This window comes from Genypterus blacodes, unplaced genomic scaffold (assembly GCF_046128005.1).
Source record: "Genypterus blacodes isolate CSIRO-AG114 ecotype Tasmania unplaced genomic scaffold, CSIRO-AGI_Gbla_v1 ptg000053l_1, whole genome shotgun sequence".
Lineage (NCBI taxonomy): Eukaryota > Metazoa > Chordata > Actinopteri > Ophidiiformes > Ophidiidae > Genypterus > Genypterus blacodes.
In genome coordinates this window covers 2,310,549-2,329,865 of record NW_027466865.1, presented here as the reverse complement: position 1 = coordinate 2,329,865, position 19,317 = coordinate 2,310,549, and the positions used below count along the sequence as shown (strand labels likewise).

At 43.4% G+C, this 19,317-nt stretch overlaps 1 protein-coding gene across 1 annotated transcript; it reads left to right on the top strand.

Moving 5' to 3' along the window:
- Window positions 1-7,434: 7,434 nt before the first annotated feature.
- On the top strand, window positions 7,435-13,196 carry LOC143001527 (putative G-protein coupled receptor 21). Its single transcript, XM_076151174.1, has one exon. The coding sequence runs from the start codon at window positions 8,495-8,497 to the stop codon at window positions 9,557-9,559; it is 1,065 nt and encodes a 354-aa protein (XP_076007289.1). The 5' UTR covers window positions 7,435-8,494; the 3' UTR covers window positions 9,560-13,196.
- Window positions 13,197-19,317: the final 6,121 nt, after the last annotated feature.

Here is a 19,317-nt window from a genome sequence, read left to right as displayed (position 1 = left end):
ATAAAGAAATATTGTTTGTTTGAAGAACTTGGTTGTGGCCTTGTTTGACTTGTGTGTGTTTTTACTTCACTGTAGATCCATTTATTCTGAGGATGAATGGCATTGCAGAGACTTCACAGCTAAACATAAATCATTTACTGCTGTTTAAGTATGTTGTCTGACTGCATATGTAGCTAATGTTAGTCTACAGATGGTGGCACGGAATCCTGCATGTTGAAGTGGGGTGAAGGCCACACTGATGGCGGGATTATCTGACGGATGTGTAGGTGGGTGGGAGAATTGATGCGCATTGGCAGATGGGATAATGGACGGATGGATTATCACGTGGATAGACGGTGGAGGACAGACACGGTACAGTGGACAGATTAAGAAATGTGTGTATGTGGTGCCTGCTGTACTTGTTTATCACATGAGCAACTCATAACATTAATTATGGCTCTGTTCCATATCACTATGAGCAAGGCAGCAAGGGCACATCGGGACAGACAGACAGTTTAGATTTAAATATGTATGTTCAAATGATATGCCCCCTTTAATTATGAATACAAAGTATGAAAGTTACTGGACAGACTATATCACTCACTCACAGCCAAATTCACCAGCTGCTCAGAGCACAAACACAGGTATGCGGCCAGCAAAAGTGGTTGCTGTACTGCTGTCAAAGCTTTGGCCCCAGAAACACGAGGAGCCGAGGAGCCAAAGGAGCCATGCAAGCTGTTACCCTTGACTACCAGCAGCAGGTCTTATCAGAGCGGATCAGCACGGACACTCACACATGGATTCAGTGAAAGACACCAACTGTCTGATTGACACCATGATGCTGCTGAGACGTCCAGGACACGCTGGCAAAGAATGATGACATTGTTCATTCAGCTCCAAACTCATGCTGCATACAAAATACACATGCGGTCTTGGAAGCATAACGCATCATCAACACGCCGCTCGTCTCTATCTTTGTCCTCCAAGGAAAAAATGATCAGATACATTTACCATTAACACAAAGTCTACATATATGTAAATAATATAAATATGACAGACAATTCTTTCCATTCAAACTAGTTCTCAGCCAACATATTGTGAACCTGAGGGAGGGTGTGAACGCTGCAGACACATTTCTCTTTGTAATGATGTGATCCATGTCACGGCTCACTTAAATATAACAACTCACTGAATCCATCAATACAGCCACATAATTATGTTGAACAAAAATAATATTCATCATTTGACTGTAATAGACGATGTATTGGAAACAAATGGTCACATCTTTCATAAAACATTAGAATATAATATGAATGTGTTTTAAAGGTCTCGCCAGTGTCACGCCTCCATATCGACTTTGTTTCCATAGAGACTTAATGGATTGAGTAAAAACAGGCCAGCAGGCAGCTTCTTCCCCCCTGGCAGTTCAGCCAGAGGCCAGCAGAATGTGGGGGTCTAGACTGCAGGACTGAAGGTGCTATCATGTACAATATGTCTAAGGACTTTACAGGCCCACACAGCAAAGGTTCCTCACCCACAGATGAGGAAAAAAACCCCCCAAATTCTTGACATAAAGGGAGAAAAATGGAAGAAGTTTCAGGAAATTCTGTTCATGAAGAGATCCGCCACATATGTGCATTTTCAAGCCAGTAGTTGTTCACATATTGACACCAGAGTTCATTTGTCTTGTGTGGTGAAGTCAAATCTGCATCCTCTGATCAGTTATGGTTGCATTGTTTCTCATGCTGCAAATACTGTAAGTGTGATGCAGGTGGACAGGAAGCAGCTGGTGTGTGCAGACTTCTTCAGCCTCTCCTCTATTTTCTTCCCTCTTCTCTCTGATCGCTGAAGCGCTGCTGAATAGATTGTTAGCTGCTCATTAACACCATTCAAAGGAGCTGCATCCTGCTTCACTGGCACCCGTCTCTCCTTTTCTCTCGTCTCTTTGCCTCTCCGCCGCTTCGCTTCCCCTCTTCATTCCATTACAGTATTCATATCTCAGTGGTTTTGGCATGAGATTGAGTGTATTTATGAAGCAAGGCCTCAGTGAGTCTACTGTATGTTTTAATTAGATTCAGGAATTCAATGTGGTGATTTATTAGCTGGGAACACAATGAAATAGTGATTTAATTAAGTCTTAGCTGCTGAAAACTGTCAGCTAAGAAAACATCTGTAGCCGTAAAACTCTGAAACGGTGTTGCGGTATGTGTTGTTGTTGTTGTGCAATACACTATAGGGGACCCGTTAACTTATTCTAGAGACTTGGATACACATGCATATGCATATCATACACTCTTGCAAGCAGATGTACACAGTCTTATATTCATGCTGTACATGCAAAGGAACACGTGATGTATGCTCACAAAATGTCATGCATAGGCCTCCCATTACACACACACACACGCACATGCACACGCGCACACACACACACGTTGCCCCCTCCCTTTGCTGCATACTTCTGCTCTGCTAATTGAGGGAATCACTCGTGCAGAGGAAGCGACTGAGGTGTTTCTGATTCATTATCCGTCAACACACTAAGCCGTGAGGTGCCATCAAACACACAACGGGACGGTGAAATCCGCTCTCACCCGTTCCCATTAGCGCTACTCATTGTCCTCAATCACAAGCCTGAGATATATTTAAGAGGCGGGAATTTAATTAAAAGCTGTTCTAAAATTAGAGCTCATCTGCCAGCTGTAGCTATGAGCTGTGCTTACTGAGGGACTTTCCAGAATTTTCTATCTGTGTGTCTCAACAAGCAAGTGTTTGTGTGTCATGTTTTGCTGCGTGTGTGTCCTTTAAAGTGCAGCTGATTATACACCCGTTTAGGAAGCCATTAGCTTGAATGCCTGTTTGACTTCCAGCGAGCCGTGAGATCTAAAGCTCTATATTTAAACAATGGAATGAAATTATGATTATTTAGTTATTATGATTGGTTCCCTGAGCAGCTTATAGCCCACCAAGGCCTGAAACTCCATGCAGTTTGTGGTTCTCATCAAATCAAATACCCTGGATACTTTCACCTCAGTGTGACTGTATTCATATGTAACACTATTGGTGCTATTGGGAGTCAGATTCTAAACTCTGGCTGTGTTGTCCTTTGCTCCACCTGTTTAGATACTCAGGCTACAATGATCCATTATATGAATGAAAGAAATTAGAATAAAACATCAATGCGAATGTGATCAGATATGTTAAGGCTGAAACACGCAGCTTCTTGTCGTCTATTCACTCACTTAATGAGATGAAACACATTATTATGCATCAAATGTGTGAAAGTTAAGCCAATCAATGATCTTATTTCTACCCCTGGAGCTGTTACACCTGAAAGTGTAAATGATAATTATTCAAATCATTAAAATAACATCCCTTGTTTGTTTGTTTTTACCATAGATAACAGCACATTATACAGTTTTGTGTTTGTAATAGGTTTTTATTGGTATAATTCCAACAGAAAACTGATTATATCCTGTTTTTCTGCATTATATGTTTGGACACAGCAAACACAGCAAACAATCATTTATGTCAAGCAACACCTGATTCATGTGGATTTAAATGTGAAACATTATGGATTTAGTTTGGAAATAGTCACACCAACTGATAAATATTCCACCCTGAATATCTCCACTGTCTCTGCTGAGCTGTAGCAGGAAATCAATTTGACAATGTGGGACTCTTGTTATCTTAAATCTGATGATGATGATGATGATGATGATGATGATGATGATGATGATGATGATGATGAGGATGATGATGATGATGATAATGAGTACAGCATGCTGCCCTTGTTTGAAATTTTCCATCATCAAGCTGCTTGTGACAATCTGCTTATTGTTGATGGGTTGAGTTGACCTTCATCCTCACTCAGAAAGGCTTACAACAGAGCTGTCGACCTTTGGCCTTTCTGCATTGGAGCACCCATTCCCTCTTTTTCAGAGGCTGCAAAAAGATCCTGTTTGAAGTGGCTGCTCAACTGTTGCTGTTGTGGTGTGATTTGTAAAGCAGTTGGTCTTTACATGCAGAGATCTGATCTCTTCTGTAGAGTAATCTGTCATTACAGTCACGCTAATAACCATCATCTCTCTGTGGGTGTGTGTGTTCTGTTGTTGCGTGTCTGTTGACAGGGGGCACACAACGCTGGTTGTCCAGACAGGCACTGTAAAGGCTAATTGCCGGTGGCACCAGGCAGGCCTTTCCCTAATGAACCATGTGCCTTAGGTTAATTCAATTTGGCCTGAAGAACCTCCTGAGGGTCTCTGTGATTCTCTGCAAAGAGAGGAGCCGGTTGAAAACGGGGCAAAGACAGAAGAGAGTGTGTGTGTGTGTGTGCATTTATGAATACATGAATGATGTATGAGTGTATGAATAATACAGTGCATGAACATGAGGTCATCAACAGTGTGTGATGAGGATGGACCAAAATTCAACATGTTTTGCTGTAGCTGCCACACAATATAAGGACGGCTTTACTCTGTAACCTGCAGTAACCAAGGTGTTTATGTGTTTGATACTTTGAAAGGGAAAAAACAGGAACAACACAACAACATTACGACTAGAAACAATTATTTAACACCAAGAATGCTGTATGCTGTATTTCTATGTATAAATCAAACTCCTCACGCATATAAAAGTACAAGTAGCTTGTTCTTGTCATTGAGGTAAATCTCCTAAGAGGGAATTTAGAGAAAGTGAATCTCTCCGTACGTTCAGACTAATACAATAGTCTTCATCATTTTTCCTCTTCTTTTTCGTTTTTAGCTTTTTTAGGACCAGTTGCTAAATCGTCATCACACGTGGTGGATAAACAACTCCTGACCTCTGTGACAAACTGTCAGCCAAACAGTGAGGAAACACACCGTCAGTCCCTGAGGTATTTCACACTCAATCAATATGGTGACCTTTCACTACACACTCGTTTCAAAAGGAAATGAGGTCACGTCTGTACAGTATAGTACCTCCATTACCGAGCCCACTTTCCCATCACCTTGTCATTTGAAACCAATCATGCTGATGTAAGAAACAGACAAAGAAAGGGAGCGAGAGGACTGACACAAGCTGACGACTCTGCTGCAGCTGTTTGGGTAGAAATGACTCAGTCTTTGGCAAAACACTTATTATTACTTATTATTATTATTATTATCCACAAAAATACTTGTTGTGATGATGTGACTTGTTATAGTCAAATTTACAGTGCAAAAAAAAAAGTTTGATTATTGAAAATACAGAAGGAAACTGTTTTCTATTTAACAATTGATTGATTTTAGGGTACAGATACAACATAAATCTTACAAAACATGTATTCATTTATAGAAACTAAATTTGTGTCCAGTGACCTAGTTTTTTCACCTAGGAAGATTTTGGCTTCTTTGCTGCCTCAGATGTGTAAATATAAATGTATACATTTTTATATTCCCTACAAAAATATAAATCTATCTATTACTTGGATTATGTTATCATGTTGCATGAAATCACTTTTTGAGCGCCAAATGTATTTTGCATTGTCATCCAGACGGGAGGGAGATGCTACAGAGAGAAATGACCAAATCCAGAGCTTCTCAGAGGCCGATCCCGTGTAGGTCTCATCAGAGCGAAACAGCCCAGTCAGCCGCTCTGCATCCAGCTGAAAGAGGCAAAAGTTTGGCACGTTCATCCTTCATCATCAGCGCCACAAAACAGGAGAATCGCAAGGAAAAAGCCTTAAAGCAACACACAGGCAGCAGAACTACACATCTTCTATTCCAGGGTTTTGGAACGCATGCTGACTGTATGGATCTCACTTGGCGGGATTCAAACTAAAATCACGATCTCTGTCCTCCCCGCTCGCCCGCCCGACTGCCTGCCTGTCTCACCCCCTCCACTGTTTACTAAAACATGTGTACTGTTGACTTGGTAACGGTGTGGAGGTGCTGTGGTGTGCAGTCGGGGCATTTAAGGTGTAAGCGCGTGTTGACACAGCTTACATGGTGTCAAACAAGCGATTGCCTGTTCCACCGCCGTCACGTTCGGCCCCATAACACTGGCAGATGTGCGCCCGCTGACCCTTGACCTAAAAAATAAAATTAAAAGGTCGGACATAAACACAGAGGCTGACATCCCTCCTGCCCATCTACCCTCTGCAAGCCTCACCATGTGGTCAAAAACAAAAAACAAACACTGCCTGAATGGCTGCTCTGTTTCCTCCCCGACAGCTGGGAAACGGGTCAGCGTGTGACCCTGTTCATACAGAACCCACAACCAGGACCAGGCTTTGGTTTAATATGGCAAACCAGAAGACAACAGGGTCTGAAATGATGCACATGTAGGTAAATGACGACTGTGCTGGTATCAACAATGACCTCACATTCACTCAGTCATACACTGAAGGGGGGCAGGAGCACATCATGAACAGTTCAGTGTTCAGTGTCTTGCTCAACAGGCCCTCCAGAAGGAGCCTGGAATTGAACCAGGAACCATACTTCCATCTGTGTAAACCATGAGCAAAAAAATCACATCCATCTTTTCCTCTCTTTCCTTCCTTCCTTCCTTCCTTCCTTCCTTCTTTCCTTCCTTCTTATCCCCAATGTTTCTCTCTCATCCATCTTCTCATCTCTAACCTTTCATTAGACGCTCGTAACTGCAGGAATTCTTCTAACCAAAGAAATCACCTGACGTGATTCTCCTTTGCCGTGTGCTGGCATGTGTGTGTGTGTGTGTGTTCCCTGCTGTGTCTCCATACATGTGAGCATGTGAGTATGTGTGTCCTGCTGTATTGTTGCGTTCGCACGGGTACGGCTCATATGTGGGGGAAGCCTGCTAGGGAGGGTGTGAGTGTGTGTGTGTGTGTGAGCACGTGGGTGGGCGTGGGCCGTCTCTGAGGAGAGATGAACGTGCTTCGTCGCTTACTGGATGGCGGACAAAAAGGGGGAGGCGCTTCCTTCCACGAGCATGATGGGGAGGCAAAAGAGGAGGGGGGGGGGTGCAAAGCAGCTACAAAAAAAAGGAAGAAGAGCAGGAGAGGAAGAGGTTGGAGGGAAGCCATTTCAAAAGACTAATATAATGACGGAGCTGCTGTGCTGCCTGGGGGGATCCAGAACATCACAAGCAGAATTCTGAAACTGCACTGGCCTCAAAGAGTCACAGCGCTGAGCAGAGGTGAGGCAGTAATGTAGAGAAAGTGGCCCAAAGGCTAGAGAGAAGGAGGAAAAGAGAGTAAAGAGAGACAATGTGTGTGTGTGTGTGTGTGTCAAAGACTGAGGAAGAGGGATTGAGTCAGAAATAGCGTGCACCGTATGCGTGTGAAAGACTGTGTGAGAGAGAGAGAGAGGGGGGGAAAGGGCGTGCACAAGGCAGAGTGAGGAGAATGGGAAGCAAGAAAATGTGTGTATGTGTGTGAGAGAGAGAGAGAGAAAAAAAAGGGGAGGACCAGTGTGCGTGTGTGTGTGTGAGAAGAGAGGGAGACAGAGAGAAGCGGGGGGACGAGGGAGGGAAGGAGCAGTGGCAGCGCTGCATCACCACGAGTGCCACTACAGCAGAGAGGAGGGATAGTTAGTGGCTGCCTCCTTAATCTCTCTCCCTCTCTGTCTCTCGCTCTCTCACTCTCACACACACACACGCACACAGACAGATGCAGACACATGCGCACACACACACACACACACGTGGACAGTGGAAATCAGCTGGCTGCCTCTCCCGGCTCACAAAGAGATTTGGATTACGGAGCAACGTTCCCCATCACCTCTGGATGTTCGCCTGCCTCTCAGCATCTCTCCCTCTCTCTCTCGCTCTCTCTCTCTCTCTCTCTCTCTTGCTCTCTCTTTCTCTCTCCTGCTGGATGAAGCAGCCACTTCCAAAAACCACAACGCCGCTGTTTGTTTGGACTGACAAGGCATCGTCAGCTTTTCTTCGTTCTGTCGGCAGGGAGGAGTGTTAGATCAGAGCTGCTGGGAATGTCAGCATTGTTTTCCCTCCTTTTTCCTTTGCTGGCACTGGGAGAATAGAAGAGGTGGATACCCAGTGGATTCCATTTTCCGGGGTGCCGTTTGCCGGATCAGAGTGCTGACCTCAGTATTTGTGAGCAGGGTGGGGGGCATGATAAAGACACGGCAGCACAGCTTGTTCTGCAGAGTCAGCCCGGCATCCTGGGGATTTTCAGCCCCTCCAGCTCGCACACATGTACTCAGCAGCAGCAGCAGCGCGGCTCGGCTGCCCTTTACACGCACTGACGGATTACTGCCACTTTAAGGACGCTTCTCTGCCCACTGAGGGCCAAAAGATGCTGATTTAAGGAGAAGAGGAGATACGCTTTGCTGGACGGGCAAACTTAATGATTAAAAAGGAAAAATCATCTGAAATCTTCTAATATGATGCTGCCTGCTTTGGACTGACCCCCCTTCCCCACCCCACCCAAACACACACACACACACGCGCACACACACACACACACACACACACACACACACACACACACACACACACACACACACACACACACACACACACACACACACCATCCCCCCCTCCCCCTTCCAGTCCAAACATGAACTCTTCCTCTGATGCGAACCAAAGCGGCTCTCCTCTGTTCTGCCTGCTGGGCACCGTGGGTTACTCGCACAACCTGGACACCTGCGTGCTGGAGGTGGTGGTCATCCTCTTCCTCACTGTGCTCATCATCGCCGGCAACTTGGTGGTGATTTTCGTCTTCCACTGCGCCCCGCTGCTGCACCACCACACCACCAGTCACTTCATCCAGACCATGGCGTATGCCGACCTGCTGGTGGGCGTCAGCTGCCTGGTGCCCTCGCTGTCCCTCCTCCACTACCTCCGGGGCCTGAACGAGGAGTTCACCTGCAAGGTGTTTGGCTACATGGTGTCGGTGCTAAAGAGCGTCTCCATGGCGTCGCTGGCGTGCATCAGCGTTGACCGCTACATCGCCATCACAAGGCCTCTATCCTACGCCACGCTTGTGACGCCGTGTCGTCTGAGGGTTTGCATCATTCTCATCTGGGTGTATTCTGCTCTGATCTTCCTACCGTCCTTCTTCAACTGGGGGAAGCCTGGTTACCATGGGGACATATTTCAGTGGTGTGCAAACTCATGGCAGACCAACCCCGGGTTTAGCACATTTATCGTGGCGCTGCTGTACGCGCCGGCAGCGCTCACTGTCTGCTTCACCTACGGGAGCATATTCAGAATCTGCCGGCAGCACACGAGGGAGATCACCCAGCGCCACGCCCGCTTCAGCTCGCAGATGGAGGGCGAGAAGGCCGAGCGAGGGGAGCGGTGCGATGGCTGCCCGGACAAACGCTACGCCATGGTGCTGTTCCGCATCACCAGCGTGTTCTACGTGCTGTGGATGCCCTACATCCTGTACTTCCTCCTGGAGAGCGCCGGCCTCTACCGTCACATGGTGGCGTCCTTCCTCACAACGTGGCTGGCGATCAGCAACAGCTTCTGCAACTGTCTCATCTACAGCCTGTCCAACAGCGTCTTCAGGAAAGGTCTGGGCCGCCTGTTTAGCCCACTGTTTCCGTCCTGCCTCGGCTGCACAGAATCGAAAAAGACCCCTGTCACCCCTCGACCTGACCCGCGGTGCCAAGTATGAGACCCAGCGGCGACACGTTCGGTTCAATCACTTTGGAGGCATTAGCTCTCTGTGTGTGCTTTGCTCTCATTGCTTAGCACAGCACAGGTCTTTATGGTCGTGCAGCGAGACATGCTGAGGACCCCCCTGTCCGGTGCGTGGAGGGATGCCCACGCAGGTGCCCGTCGCTCATCTCGGAAGCAGGTTTTGCAGGAAAGAGCTGTGAGTAAGTCCCTTCCTTTCCCAAATGTTCTACAAAGCGAAGGAAGGAGGACGAGCAGGAGTAGCGGTGGATGTTGACGACGAGAGCAGAGCGGAGCATCAAGATTCACGCCACATTGTGCCAGTTCAAAGGGACTGATGGACGCAGATGTGTGATGTGTGGTTTATTATCATACGTCTGTGAGCCTGCACGGACCAAAACACTCCCATATGCAAAAACAACATGGACAGCACAGTACGACTTGTGTTGTGCAATCCAGTGAAATGCAAAAAAACTAAAATCTGTTATCTTAAATCTAGACTGACTCCAAAATCTGCAAACTATTTTGGTGCTTTCAGGGTAGAAATAGGCAATGCTGCAAAAACAAATGCTGAAAACACTTGAAACAGACTATTTAACTGTTTCCGCGATTTAATGAGTATACGATAAAAGAACATCTTTCATTTCACTTGATAATCATCCTCTGTGTGTGAGGGTGTGTGTGTGTGTGTGTGTAACACAGCTTCCAAGGGAACAGTGTTGTTATTCAGCAGCTCAGATGTGTGTTATTAAAGGATTTCTTACTCGTGTGGAGTTAGGGTTAGGGTTAGGGAAGATCCAAATGCGTTTACACAGTCTCATGGCGTATGTGTGTGTGTGTCATATGAAAGTGACATTTTGAGAATTAGCTTTTATTTTCCGAGATTTGCCCGCAAACGTCGCAGAAAGGCTTTTCCTGTGACGGACCAGCAGACGGCGGCGTAGCAGACAGGATGTGATGTATGTCACTCTCTGTTTAAGTCTCCTCAGGTCCATCAGCAGCTCGTCTTCAAACACTTTCATGACTCTTTAATCAGCCACGTCTCGGTTTAATAATCACCTCCCGACTTGTGTTGGTTGGTGTTGATCCTGAGAATAATTAAAGTGTCTGCTGGATTTCCTGTGCTGTAATCTCTAAGCTTATTGCTCTTCTCACTGTTTGGCCCCTCAAGCTGTGTGTCTGCTCAGATCAGACTAAAGAGGAAGAGGAGGGTTATCGCCCAGATTCATCAGACAGACCTCAGAGTTTAAGAGGGTCTGAAGCATTTTCTGAGAGCCACTGAGAGCTTGTGGCTTTTTTTGTTGGCTTCATGTAAATACACTTCAGATTTTAAATATTTAATGAGTGGCTAACAGAGCACTTTGTGGGGTTTCCATTGATTTTGTGTGTGTGAGAGCGTTTTTAAAGCATGATTTACTCGTCACAGCCAAGACCTCAGGCAAGCCACTGTCAAAGCCAGCATAGCGATCCCGATTTAACAATATTGAGAGGAAGATTAATCTGTGCACAAACCGCAAATATGCTGAATATTTTGGTAAAGGACGAACGAACGAAGCTGCATTTTTTGAGAGCGCCCACACTTCTAAATGTACGTATTTCAGGTTGAAAAAGGAAGAGAAGAAGGTAGAATGGCACATGTGGTAGATAGTAGAATTGTAAAAAAAGAAAAAGTAACAATGAATCATAAAAAATTCTAGAATGAAAAGTAAAGAATGTTGTTATTTCCGACAAGGTACAGTAAAGTACAGTAAGATATGAGTGTCACTTTCAACGCAGTAGTTGTTAAGTTGAGAAGAGGAACTGGTTTTGTTGCAGATACCAATGTGTTTTACCACCGGATTCCAGGGGTCAGAGGTCAGATTAAAGGTGAGAGGTCCGAGTTTAAAATGCAGGAAGTCTCCAGAGGCTGGATGTTACGGGATGTGAACCCCTTCCCCCAGTATATAACATGTATATAACTGTGGCTATGTAACACTCTGTGGTCTGTATCAGCTGTAGCTCCCTGCAAAGTGTCCAGATGTTTGATTCCTGCTTAATTATACCAACATCCAGCATCTTATTGTGAAAGCCGCCGCTGACAGACTTTGCTGCATGATTCTGGTTCATACTGTGCCAAGTTCAGATCCTATTTAAAAACGCTACTGAGTGAAACTTACTGACTCCAGTCATCCTAACAAGCTGTTACCATCGACGGCTTATCATGTTTTCTAAAGGGCAAACTGATTTTTATCTGTTCTGTAATCAGCTGATGTCAAGCAAAATAATGAGCTTTTCTGTTCAGAAAAACATGGGACAAGATTTGTATGACGTGATCCTCTGCTGTCGGGCAAATGACATAAGTCTGTTTTTCAGGGCTGGAAAACAAAGGAAGATTGTGGCTTGATGTGCTTATGAGGTTTTGATCAGGTGTGAGACGATGTGGACTTTACATATGATGCACTTTGTGGACATGTGTACCTCCTCAGCAGAGTCACGCTGCTCTGCAGTGGGAGTCAGTGCAATACAGATGACAAACACGGCAACGAACAGGAATACAAGGGCTCAACTCTGCCTGAGCTGACTGCTACACGCCGTTTGTCATCAAAATGTACAGAATTTATCATGGAGATATTTATTGTAGGATACTCTGAGATGTGGATATTGATCTGAAAATGTGATCAGTTTACAGATTACTGATTACATTCTGAATATTCAAAGCCAGCCGTTCTCAAATCGTGTTGTTCCATCACATTTTAACTGTTGCAAGGCTTTATCCTTAATTCAGCTAATCAACAAAGGGGAATGGTGCTCAAACTTGTGCACTTGTGCCGCTGATGGTACTTGAATCTCCCCCCTCTGTTAGACCAGATGACTGTAGACATTTCTGCAGAGAATCAAAAATCATCTGAAATCTACAGTAATTCTGTAACTGTGGCAGGTTGGAAATAACTGAGTCTTAATCAGACTCAGCTGTGTCTCACTGAAGCCCATTTGATCGTTATCACATTTAGAATGAGATTGTTTCTGAGTGGCTGTTATGTGTTCACTATATAGTTTGGTTCTGCATGATGTCAGTGTCTTTTTACGCTTGTTGCACACATGCAGGCATGACGTTGAGACTCTACAGGTTTTAGTGTTGTGAAACCCCATTTAATCTTATTGATTAGCTGTTTGTGATTAGTTTGCTATGAGAACTGAGTAATAACTGCATGGATGTACAAGTGCTTGATTACGTTACCATACTTTGATGCCAAAATCCGGACAACATAAAATCAGGAAACTTAATGAAGTATAAATTAAAAGTTCATGTTTGTGAAAGCAACTAGTGTGTAATGTGACTCCAGTATCTTCTATATACTGTGACCGATTACACATTCAAGAAACTGTTACAGATGTTTTTGTTGCCGCCGCTCCGTCTCCACCTGCAGACATGTTGGCCTTTATTTGTCTCGCATGACCTAGAAACCGCTGCAGCAGCGCTCATGTGAAGGCACCGTTACCTGATCACTGAATTGATCAGACTCACATGAAAAGGATGATCAGGAGGGAGAGAGAACACTGAACGTCACCATGAACAATCTGAAATTGTCCAGGCGAAGACATTTCTTTCCGTCCACACCAGCAACATGTTACTTTGACGTAAACTAACTTCTTAACTCTTAGCAAAAACAGTCAATAGAGATTTTGTCAGAACTCATTTCAAAATGCCACGATGATGCCACCAAGGTTTCACCAATAAGGGCAGTATTTTAGATCTCTGGATAGAAATGAACAGTATGAAAAGGGAACAAATGCTGGGACCAGTTTATTTGAATAAACTCTGGCTCATCAGCTGTTTTTAAATGTTCTCTCTTTTTTCTATTAGCGGGAAAAAATAAATTGTGTTTTGTAGAACCTAGGAAACAAAACACCTTTTGTTTGCACGTCGACACAAAATTTGTGTGAAAACGGATCAAATCCAAAACGGACGAGCCGCAAACACAAGACGGTCACTTAGTACTCAACCAGCTTTGTGGTTTCCTTGAAAGCTTGTTTGCAATCCAATACAGAGAAATGTTCATCCTATCAGAGGTCCAATTTGACTCCCAATGATATGTGATATACAGTCCTAACTAAGAGATGTAGGACTGCATGTGTCTGTAACGATCAAAACATTGAATCCTAATCTGTCAGAATTTGTGATGTGATGAGTGTGTGTTCATAATAATTGATGTATCTCCTTCACTCTTCTTCTTGTGGTTTCTTGTATGGTACACAGGATCCCATGAAGCCTCTTCGTTGAGAGCTTTGATCCTCTGACTTTAAAACATTTATGTCAAAGTTTATGTTGTTATTTTCCTGTGGGAAAATTGCACTGTTGTCAGAATCAGACTGGAGTCAAGAGCTACACAGAGCTATGATTCCCTGGAGGGAAAATGCCTTTTCACAGAGACCAACAGTGCCAAATTTGGACCAGGACTGAGGGAGAACAGGGTGGGGGGGTTGGGTGAAGGTTGAAAGTGGGTGAGACTTTACGTGTTTAGCTTGGAAGGGTCCAGCTCAGCTCTGGCTTTGCTCCTACCGTTCTATCATTTGAGAGTTTTCATTCCAACATGGGATCTGACAAACGTGACAGCTGGCATGAAGGCAAAACTCACTGTTAAATATTGTTGGATTTATTTCATCTATGTTAAAAACCTATTTATCAAACTGTCTGTATTTAGGAAGTCTTGCGCAATTAAATGAAAATGAGTTCATAATCCTAAAATTCCTTGGAATAAAACCTTATACACACACTCTTCCTGTCCTACGCTTCATTTTTCTGTGGTAACTTTGAACTTATTCATTAATGTGAAATGGTGATTGTGACAATAGTGAGTGCTGTCATATGGTTCAGATTCTACTCTGGAATTAACTTGTATATTAATGTATATTAATTTAAAACATCTAAGACAACAACAAAAACTTCACACAGATTTCTTCAGGTTAAAATTGATCTGAACCTGACATGTAAATGGCAAAACAGTGCAGCGAGGTCTGTTTTCCTTATGGGATGTTTATGAAACAGGGAACATGCTTGTGTGACGCCATCTGCCCTCAGCAGCACGTTTTATAAATGGCCTCCATATACTTTTACACAGTTATAACTACCAGAAATTATTTATTTGTACTGATTTTCTAAGGAGATCTGTAGATTGCTCATTGTTGACAAAAGATAAGACAGCCAGAGAGCTCAGTGTAATGAGTTTGGAAGGAGAAGACAAACGCTTTGGTTACATAAAGAATAAAACTCAAATTAAACTATAAACTAAACACTAATAAAGAAATCAACATCAAGCAGTGACTGATGTTTCTCTGTAAAGTGGATACATAAGTTGGAACAGAACTCTTCATTTCCTGACAAACGCTTGTTAATTACCCAGCTCTTGTTATGTGTGTGTGTTTGTGTGTGTGTGTGTGTGTGTGTGTGCGGCAAGAGTCATAAACGTATCTCTTACAGGCACAATTCAGTACTCACTCTTTCCTCTTCATGCTTGACTGGCTGCTGTGTGTGCGTGTTTCCTCTGTGTCACTGTAATGTGACAGCTGCACTGTGGAAATGAGACACACACCTTGTAAAACACTTTTTAGTGCAGAACATTTTTGGAAACACTTGGTGGATTACAACACTAATGACAGTCAGTCTATCATTTTATGGTGATTTTATTAACTACTTATAAGGAAAACGTATGATTCCCCTTTTGGTCGCCTTCGACAAGCAGACACACTGAGCTCTGACCCATTTTTTACTTTTAATTAAAGTTCTCATTCACATGAATCTTTATTTGTCTTGTTTTTGTTTGTGTATTCATTATTTTCCCTATTATTTTAATTTAACATTTTTTGTTGTTGTACTTTTTTGTTATCCTGCACTATTTGCTTTATTAACTACATAACCTTCATTATGTTACCATGTAGTCAAACCCTCTTGTAACTGGTCCAGTGTGTGTTTTATTACTTTAGAGTTAATATAATCAGACTACAATAATATTATTACAGCTCAACCTTCATCCTACATGTAGGGATATAGATCATTCTGCTGGGGTCTTCTTTGTCCACCACAAAAAAAGGCCTTTTTAGTTTTTAAAAGCTTAAATCATTGCAGAAATGTCAGCTTGGTGACATCATTCAGTTTATTTGAACCAGTTTTATTTTTATTTTTTTCAAACTTTAATCTTCACATTGTCATTTAAGAGGAACTTGTGAAACACTTCCAATGCTTTAATGTGCAACACACAGATTTGTCATCTACCTTGTGAGAGCGGCACTATGCATACTGAGTGAAAACCATTGAAGCCATTATGTTTCCTCCTGCTCTGCCAAATATCAGGCCTGAGTCGGCAAAACACTCACGTGCCACTGTGGTTGCATTAAAAAAAAGTGGGAAAAAGAACAAAGAAGGACAACATGTCCCCTTCAAAGAACATTATGGAATCCAAACGATGGAACAGCTGTCAGAATATGTGAAGTCCATTTAGAATTGAAAGGCTTTAACTGGCATTACCAATTATCTTTTTATCATCAACATTTATCATCAAACCATCCATTTAATGATCATAATCAAACATTTTTACAGTAGAGCCTAAACCTGATGTAAATCTTGTTCCTCTGTGTGTGTGTGTGTTTGTTCATCAATAAGAATGTCATCTAATGGCTACACACACACCGAATGTGTTAGCACGTCGTGTACTGGTCTTTTCATAGGATCCTTGATAACATTAAACCAATAAATAATGCCAGCCATTCTTTCAAGTGTAGTCATGTGAATGGTGTATTCTGTGTGTGTGTGTGTGTGTGTGTGTGTGTGTGTGTGTGTGTGGTCGAGGAGTCACTCAGTTGTGCCAGAGAGTGTTTGGGAACCCGAGCGATAAGAAGGTTGAGTCCTATCTGGTAATCAAAGAGAAGGAGGGAGTGAAAACAGCCTATTCATGCTGCCGGTTATTCTTAGAGGCCAGGAAATGAGCCTGGAGCCAGGAGGACTCACCTGACTGCTAACACACACACGCACACACACACACGTTTGCAGATAGATGTAGATGTAAATGCAGGATTAGACGTAGACTTGTACACGCCATAGTAGACTTTTAGACTACAGTTATATAAACGGTTCTCAGAAATAGAAATAGTTCAGCGGGTGGAGCCAAAGAATCTGACTGAAATCCTTCACAAGCTAGGACTGAACATCGTTTGTTCGGACTCAGAATCACCCATAAGACATGACATGTTGTCCGGGTGACGCACTCATCTCATTACAGCCTCAGCATCATGTTGTGATGTTGCTTACATTCCCAACTGGGCACTGCCACTCACCACCACCAGTCTGCTGGTACCAGTTAGATTCCTGTATTCTCTTTCTGTGCTCTAACTTCCAAGCCGTTACACACACACACACACACAGAAACACAAGTCTGTTGTCAAAAATGATGAATTCAAACAGCCCGTCTCTAATACACAGATCAGATCAGTAGCATTGTAAACCACACGTACACATAAAAAAAAGACCACACACACACACACACACACACACACACACACACACACACACTTAACCACTGTTGTTCTCGGCCAGGCATACACTTGATACAGAGGAATGTTCCAAAGTGCAGCATGATGTAATCTGGGTCCTTTTATTTGTGTGTGCTAGTGTGAGTGTGTGTGACCCTGATTACCAGAAATAGAGGCAGTATAAACACCGATGATTATCACGACGTAAAACACCGCAGTGCACTAAATGCCTCCCTCTTATATTAACATGAATAAATCATTACCTCATTAATGCTCAGATATTCAATGCAAAGGGGACAAACCAAGAGAACGCACCGACAAAACCAACATGACGGCTTCTGCTTCAACATGGATCTTACAAAACAGGCTGTTTGGTGATTAAAGTAGAGCAGGGTACATAAAGAGAGGGATATTTGGAGTGTTTAATGGTCCGGGCTGACCTGGTGGCTGCCGTGGGAAACTCTGACACAAAAAAGTGAAATTCCTCAGCCTTCCTCTCTGCTGATCGCTCCTCTTCCTGTCTTTCTTCTCTGGCTCTCTCCCTCCTTCCCTCCCTCTCTTTCTCTCTCTCTTTCACAGCGAGTTTCTCTTTTCACACACACACACACACACACACACACACACACACACACACACACACACACACACACACACGCACACACACACACATTTTATACTGAATATAGTATGTTATGTAGTAATAGTAGCTTCAAATCAAACCAAATAAACAAACAATAAATTGATTGAAATCCCCTAAACTTTCTATTATTACCGTTACTGTTACCGAGGTGTTGCCCTAGATTTTCTGTTTTCCCACCATTTTAGAATTACATGTCTAAACTAGCGGAGCGCTTGTTGAAAATGTGCGTCTTAAGTTCAAAATGCTGCATTCTGGTCCCATTGGGTCCCTGTGTGGAGGTGAGAATCAGTCTGAAGCTGTCCCCATCATTTAAGCATTCCAGGTTTTGTTTGCAGGCCTGGTTTCCAGTATGAGCCTTGTGGATTCTTAACATTCTCAAGTCCAAGCAGCAGTGACTTCTCACTCTTTGGTACAAATGAGGCGTATAAATAATGCTGATGAGCCATTGTAGGAAAAGACACATCAATCTTCATGAGCTTTTTAAATATATCTTGCGTTCTTTGATCCATTTATAGGCCCTGGTGCAAACTACCAATCAAAGTGTCTTGGCTGAGTGCATGTGATGGTGCTTTGAAGGGAGAAGAGAGTCGATGACGCTTTGTGGAAAACACAGAACTGGTGTCTTGAAAATGTCTGACCTCTAGGCACGATAGAGGAAATGATACATGTTTTTGATGTTATCCTGCAGCCTATGAAAGCTTTAAGAAGAGCAAGAGGTCTTAGGCTCAGAGGTCATTAGAACATATTTAATGAACAAAACATCTACACACTGAGGGAAAATCCTCAACACTCAAAACATTCAACATCTTTGTGGTATGTCAAACTTCAATGACCTAATTTGGACAGAAGCTCCAACCGTGGGTGAGTTTGTTTTGGAGAGTTCAGCACCCAAAGTGACAGATATTACTCGTCAAATCATTTTTATATTATTATTATCATTATTATATTATCCTTCTTCGGCCCACCAGTAGCCTTCATGTTCCCCCTGTACTCCATCCATGACTCTTGTTTCTGGATTTCCATTGCTTCTGTGTGTGCGGAGGCTGTAAAGTTACTTCTGTACTACTTCCATAAATCTTTGACGTTCGATATTCGTGTGCTGATGGAGACAACTTCCGATAGACCGACTGCTTGATGAGACCCATGCACATACACTGGGCCAAGTTACTTCTGGAATGTGTCCACTTCCTGAAGCTGCCTGAGCGATCGGGGATAGCGATCCATCTCCAGCGTGTCATGGAGGGCGTCTCTACTTGAACCTTTCATGATAGATATTCATCAGCCTGAGACACAGAGTGAAGCGGTCGCGTGTAAATACCCTCTTTGACTGACGTGCCACGCTTGGCAAACGAGGCTTCATCAAAGTCTGGAACAATTTGCAGTGTGTTTGGATACAACCAGGAGGAGCAAAGCTGAACTATAAAAACAGAAACTCATTATGAAATTGAAACAGAGGTGTAGCAAATCAACAAATGAGGTAAAACCATAAGCAGCACAGTTACATGGGTACGTTTTACACAAAGCCGTACAGTGAAATGATTTTATAATACCCTTTCAAGATGCAAACACTGTTAATAATTAGCCTTGTTTAGCCCAATATAGCAGCTCCTACT

Bases quoted from the DNA above. Each gene is read 5' to 3' on its own strand.
- LOC143001527 (XM_076151174.1), top strand. From the start codon at position 8,495: ATGAACTCTTCCTCTGATGCGAACCAAAGCGGCTCTCCTCTGTTCTGC.